We start from the raw sequence: 6,081 nt of genomic DNA on the forward strand, positions 1-6,081 counted from the left end.
AACCCTTCTACCTGGTCGTAGCCACTCCTAGCCAGACGCAGCCACCACCACCCAGCTACGGCTAGCCATGACCAGCGACAACTAAAGGTGGCCAGGTGGTAGCTGCAGCCAGCCAGGGGTAGTTGGGGCAGTCAAAGGCTTCCAGTGGTGGCTAGGGCATGCCAGAAAGAGGCGGTAGTTGGGGCGGTCAAAGGCTTCCAGTGGTAGCTAGGGCATGCCAGAAAGAGGCTAGAGCAAAGTAACATCGCACTACTGGAAACTGACACTTTGCCGAGTGCCTGCGGCACTCGGTAAAGCCCGAAATACACTCGGCAAAGGCTTTGTCGAGTGCCGTACTCGGCAAAAAATTAATCGGCAAAGAAGCCTTTGCCGAGTGTTTTTTTGTCGGGCACTCGGCAATGCGAAAAACCCAAAAATAATAGCAAATATTTTTTCAGAAGAGGCCGCCACCCGCCAGCGCGCGTCCGTCCAGCGCCACCGGCCATCGAAGTCGCTGCATTTTTTGCGCAAAATCCGCAGCTAACGCGGCCGGCGGAATTCGAACTCACGACCTCTCTCTCGCGTGTCTGCTGCTCTACCACTGCACTACATTGTAACTTGTGTCTATATTCCGTTATTTATCCTCATATATTATACTAAACCGACAGTAAATTGCTTGTTAGAGGCCCTAAACGAATTCAAATCAAAAAGTGGTCAACTACAAAGTTTCATAACTTTTTGTGGTCTACAATTTTCATTTAGGAAGTTTTTTCATCCGAGGTCGTTTGAAAAATTCGAATTTTAAATTTGAGAGATTCAAACGTAGTTTTGCATGATAAGATGATTTCAAATCAAAAAGTTGTCAACTACATAGTTTCATAACTTTTGGAGATCTACAATTTTCATTTAGGAAGTTTTTCCATCCGAGGTCTTTTGAAAAATTCAAATTTTCAAATTTTCAAATTCAAACATCGTTTTTGCATGACAAGATGATTTCAAATCAAAATGTTGCCACTACAAAATTTCATAACTTCTCAAGATCTACAAAGTTTATTTTGGTCATTTGTTCATCCGACATAAGTGGTAGTAACATTGTTCACAAATCTTATATATCTCTCTTCTATGAGAGAGATGTAGATTTTATGAACAACGTTATTGTCGCTTTGTCAAATGAAGAAATGACTAAAATAAACTTTGTAGATCTTGAGAAGTTATACAACTTTGTAGTTGAAAAGTTTTTCATTTGAATTTATTTAGGGCCTCAAAAATTGCTTTGAAAAAATAATTTGCCGAGGGCCAAAAAAATGCACACGGCAAAATGCCTCTTTGCCGAGTGCCAAAAAAAGGCACTCGGCAAGGCAAAGACGCATTTTGCCGAGTGCCAAAAAATGGCACTCGGCAAAATGCCTCTTTACCGAGTGCAAAAAAAAGGCACTCGGCAAAGACGCATTTTGCCGAGTGTCGAAAAATGACACTCGGCAAAATACATCTTTGCCGAGTGCCGAAAAAAAACAATCGGCAAAGCCATCTTTGCCGAGTGCCGAAAAAAACACTCGGCAAAGCCGTCTTTGCCGAGTGCCCGATAAAATACACTCAACAAAGCTTCCAGCACTCGGCAAAGTGCTGGTTTCCGGTAGTGTCGAGAGAAGTCACCCCCATGAGAATTAGAAGTTGGCCACCACACGTATTTTTTCACACATATCTATCGATTTTCCAAAGTGCGAAAACATTGGAAGTTGGAATAAAGAGTTGTGGAGAAAACTCAATCCCCTATATCTACTTATAGGGGATTGAGAAAACATGATTTCTAGTTTTAGGGGAGAGATATTACGACAAATTTAGAATACACATCTCTTTTATTTAGGTGGGACCCACCTGTCAATGGCTAAAGGCTTCTTCCTCCTCGGTCTCTCTCTCTCAACCTCTTGTCACGGCTCCAGAGCAGCACCCCCGAAGCGGCGGCGTGGCCGGCCTGCTTGGCGCGGTGGTGGCACGGTCGGTGCACTCGCGTGCCCGCTCGGCCGGCGCTCACACGATAGCTCTCTCAGGGACCCACGTGTCAGTGACATGATGAGGGGGAAAGGGGATTGAGAAAAAATTGTAGCAGTTCCCCTCAATTTGAGGGATTGATAAAAAGTACAGAAAAGGGAACTGAGAAAAAGGATCTGCTCAAGCAGTTTTTTTATGTCATTCACCTATACGGCTGTTCCCGGGAAACATGATTGTTTTTCTCAATTTGGTGGAGTTGCTAATTATGCTATAAACAGGTCCGTTTTTACAAAATAGTTTTTACTGGGTCCATTTGTAAAGGTAGTTTTCGCAAAGGGCTATTAGTTTAGTTAGCCAAAAAAAAAAAAAGACACCAACGCGTACTGCCTGTTTGACCAGGTTTGGAGTCGTCCAGCAAACTAACGACGGTCCCCGGGTGTGGCCGTTTCTTCACGCGGCGTCGTCGTCGTGGTCTTTTGCGCGTGGTCTACGCTAGTCAAGCGCAGGGCAGCTTTTACTTTAGACGCCAGGCTGCAGCCTGCACACAAACTGATCGAGCTGTGTGCATCAGATCTTTTCACTTCCGCTGCCGTACCGTACGTAGCGAGCTGAGGCTTGCAATTCCAGCGCATTAGCCCCTTGCCACCTCCGATCCGTCGAGGCCGTCGACCGACACCATACCACCACCACCGCGAGCCCGGTCGCGATGATGAGGGGCGGTTCCGGTGATCATCAGCGGCAGCGCAACTTGAGCAAAACCGTCTCACTATCAAGGAGCGTGGTGCTCACCCAAGATACCTGCATACCCAGCGTGCTCATCTTGGGCAAGCTTCTCCGCGTCTCCTCGGATGGTGCCAGCGGCAGCGCCAGCGGTGTAGACGACATGGGCTTGGTTCGCACCAGGCTTCTTCGAGACTGGGCTGCTGCATCAGGCACCGTCAACTTGTGGCCAGTCACGGCGGACGGTGCCTTCCTAGTCCAGTTCCAGCAAGAGGCAGATCTAACAAGGGTCATGGACGGCGCGCCGTGGTGCTGCGACGGCGGCCTCCTTTTCCTCATGCGCCAAGCCAAGCCGGAGGTGAACCTGGTCGACCAGCTCGCCGGAGTCAGCTTCACCACCGCCGACCTGTGGGTGCAGTTCCACAACGTCCCCGTCGAATACTTCAACACGGCTTCTCTCTGCGCCCTCGCGACGCGCATCGGAGTCCCAGTTGTGTTGCCCGACCTCGGCACGGCGCCAGTCGACCTACTCCGTGCCCGTATCCAGGTCGACATCACGGCGCCGCTCGTCCACTCCATCCCCGTCGACCTGGACGACGGCAGGAGCGAGCTGGTGTCCGTGGTGTACGAGGGAATCCCCAGCTTGTGCCGCTCCTGTGGGATCATCTCCCATCCGGCGGGCCGCTGTCGTCCCAAGGTAAACCTGCAGACTGCCGCCGCCTCATCACGTTCACGAGGAGACAAAGCTGCCGGCTATGTTCGGAGCCGCCTCGGCTCAGGAACATCGTCGTCGTCGAGAGAAGAGCATCAGCCACTCCTTGGCAAAGAGAAAGATGATCATCCCATTTCGACTTCCACTGGCTGCTCTTCTGCTTCTGCCACCGCCGGGTCTGGATCTGGTATGCTTCTGCCGCAGCCAAAGCCAGGGGAGCCCTCTGCCGCCGCGGATCATCTGCTGGTGCCGGAAACACCAGGTCCGCAGCACCACGTCTCGGTCAACCGCTGCATGCCATGTAATTTCCGCAACCTCATCTTCCGCAAGAAGAGAAAGGAGCTTGTCCGAGAGGACAAGGCCAGTCATGGTGGAGTTAACAACTTGCAACATATGCCGACGACGAATCACAACCACCAGACGTTACTACTAACCTTCTCAGCACCGAATGTTCAGGTATCACGTCCACACCTTCCCCCATTGAGTACAACACTACGTACTAGTAATAGTAATATAAATCACCTACAACATTTCTATGAAATATGAACTCACCGTTGTTGTAACTTTGAATTCTCTTTAAACTATATATAATTCTAGAAAATATAATTTTAGGTTAAAGTGTAAATCATTAAGTTGAATTTGTCGTTTCAATTAGCCTTTATTTGGACTTGTATTTGCAATTTTAAGTGGAAATGTTGAACTTTAGGTTATGTTTTGCACAGTAGGTAGTGTTTTAAATCCATTTGTTAATTACATTTAAAGCCATGTTTCGATGCACGTGTATCTCCCTCAATCCATGTGTGTTGGAGTGAGTTGGGGTTACCTAGGTCAAGGGAGATACATGTGCACAAACAAGCCATAAAACCTCTAGTTATTCTAAGTATGGAATATTTTGTTGCATGCAGGAGTCTTTGACAATGATGGAGCAGCAAGAGACAAGTCCAGACAGGCGTGCACTAAGTACGCTCACAAGCTTCCAGCTTGCCGGTGGTTACGTCAGCTATTATCCGTACTCAGGGTCGAGAAGGAACCCGAGGATAGAAGTCAAGGTGGAAACGCAGTGCTCATCACACCTAATGAATAAGTCCATGAAATGGCTTGCTGAAAATACAGGTCAGCACAACGCGACCCTATGCGCACACATGGTGACATGAATTTTCTTCATTACCACTACACCAAAACGAAAATTTCTTGAAGATCAAAAACAGCGAAGTAAAATACAAAAACCACAAGAAAATAATGTTTCTTGAGGGGCGACCATCAAGCAAAGAGCTTGTTTGGTTAAACCTTTCTATATCGGGATTAGGGAGAGAGATGGAGATTAACGGCATATATATTTAGTTTTTAGAACCTTAGAAAGTTGGTTGGCTCAGGCAACAATTTAAGACATCTGATGTTAGTTATCTGTGATTGGATAGAGCTCTCTGAGGTAACATTTTTTTCTAGGCTCCGATATATACATCAGCCCCAAATCCCTTCTGCGCTGACATGGTTTACCCCAACAATGCAAGCTTATGGTATAAATTATAGTGAGGAAGGGTAACAAGTAGGCTCAATTTGTCAAATGCTAGATTCTACTATTTTACACACTATGTCAAGTGCTACATTACGATAGGAGCTCTTACTCATTTCTTGGTCTGTTTTTTTCCCGTGTGAGGGACAATTGCAGGTTTAAAGGCTTCGTTTGATGGCAAGAGAGGCGTAGTTAGTATTGTTGGTCTGCAAGTCGATCAAAGGATGGGCCCGGTTGATCTAGTGGCCTATCTCTACCCTGAGGCCGGCCCAAAGAGCGGAGTTTCAGAGTCCCCGAAAAAACCTGACAGCCCAGCGAGATTTGAAGATCTGATGAAAAGCCTTCTTGACGAGAACGGCTGCAGCAAGGGCGCCTCCAGCTCCAGGAATACTACCACACGATTTAGTTTTGGCTAACCCTATGCTAGAGAATGCAACTGCGTGTGCACCCTAGTTTAATTTAAATGACAGTATTCTCGCGTACGTGTAGCCTTGTTTGGCCGAGCTTAAGATTAAAAAAAAAAACTTGCTTCAGCCAGCTGCCCTTAGAAACAGCTTTTTCAAGAAATTCTAGAGGGAAAAGTTACTCCCTCCTCCGTTCTAAATTATAAGTCATTCCAACTTTTTTAAAAATCAAAGCATCTCAAGTTTGATCAAAATTATGGAATCTCTACTTCTGTTTAGACGGCAGCTACCAGCCATTAGATCTCTATCCAACTGCCCAAATCTCTTTGCACTTGTTTCTGTACACAGGCACAAATCTTCAAGAGATATCAACAGACCACATGTTGCCTGAATAGATCAAGAATTCCAGGCGACTAAGACATAGGAAAAGTGCAAAATTATAGAGAGAATTACAAATATTTATGACATCAAATAGGTATACTATAAAAATATAATTAATGAATAACTGTTTACACCGAAATTTGGAAGGATACACCGGAAGCCCAAAAATTAGGGAAAGCTTCTGAATTGCATTGCGCACAAGATCGGCCCATGAGCAATTAGGCCCGCAGAGCCAGAATTGGGCCCATAACAAGCATGAGAAAGCAGGCATGATTGGCATCGGCTAAAACATGAAGGAATCAGACTCCACCAGAAAGGAAAGCATGGAGTCCAATCTATCTAAATTAGAATATTTGCTTTATTTTCCAAGTTTTATAATAGTC

At 46.4% G+C, this 6,081-nt stretch overlaps 1 protein-coding gene across 1 annotated transcript; it reads left to right on the forward strand.

Moving 5' to 3' along the window:
• The first annotated feature begins 2,533 nt into the window (after positions 1 to 2,533).
• LOC136551530 (uncharacterized) lies at positions 2,534 to 5,462 on the forward strand. Its single transcript, XM_066543066.1, has 3 exons — positions 2,534 to 3,856; positions 4,306 to 4,513; positions 5,070 to 5,462. The coding sequence occupies exons 1-3, from the start codon at positions 2,675 to 2,677 to the stop codon at positions 5,327 to 5,329; spliced, it is 1,650 nt and encodes a 549-aa protein (XP_066399163.1). The 5' UTR covers positions 2,534 to 2,674; the 3' UTR covers positions 5,330 to 5,462.
• Positions 5,463 to 6,081: the final 619 nt, after the last annotated feature.

Source organism: Miscanthus floridulus, chromosome 4, assembly GCF_019320115.1.
Source record: "Miscanthus floridulus cultivar M001 chromosome 4, ASM1932011v1, whole genome shotgun sequence".
NCBI lineage: Eukaryota > Viridiplantae > Streptophyta > Magnoliopsida > Poales > Poaceae > Miscanthus > Miscanthus floridulus.

Excerpts from the sequence above, each read along its gene's own strand:
- LOC136551530 (XM_066543066.1), top strand. The coding sequence starts at position 2,675 with ATGATGAGGGGCGGTTCCGGTGATCATCAGCGGCAGCGCAACTTGAGC. Across the intron at positions 3,857-4,305 it reads TCTCAGCACCGAATGTTCAG|GAGTCTTTGACAATGATGGA; the intron begins GTATCACGTCCA and ends TGTTGCATGCAG. Across the intron at positions 4,514-5,069 it reads ATGGCTTGCTGAAAATACAG|GTTTAAAGGCTTCGTTTGAT; the intron begins GTCAGCACAACG and ends GGACAATTGCAG.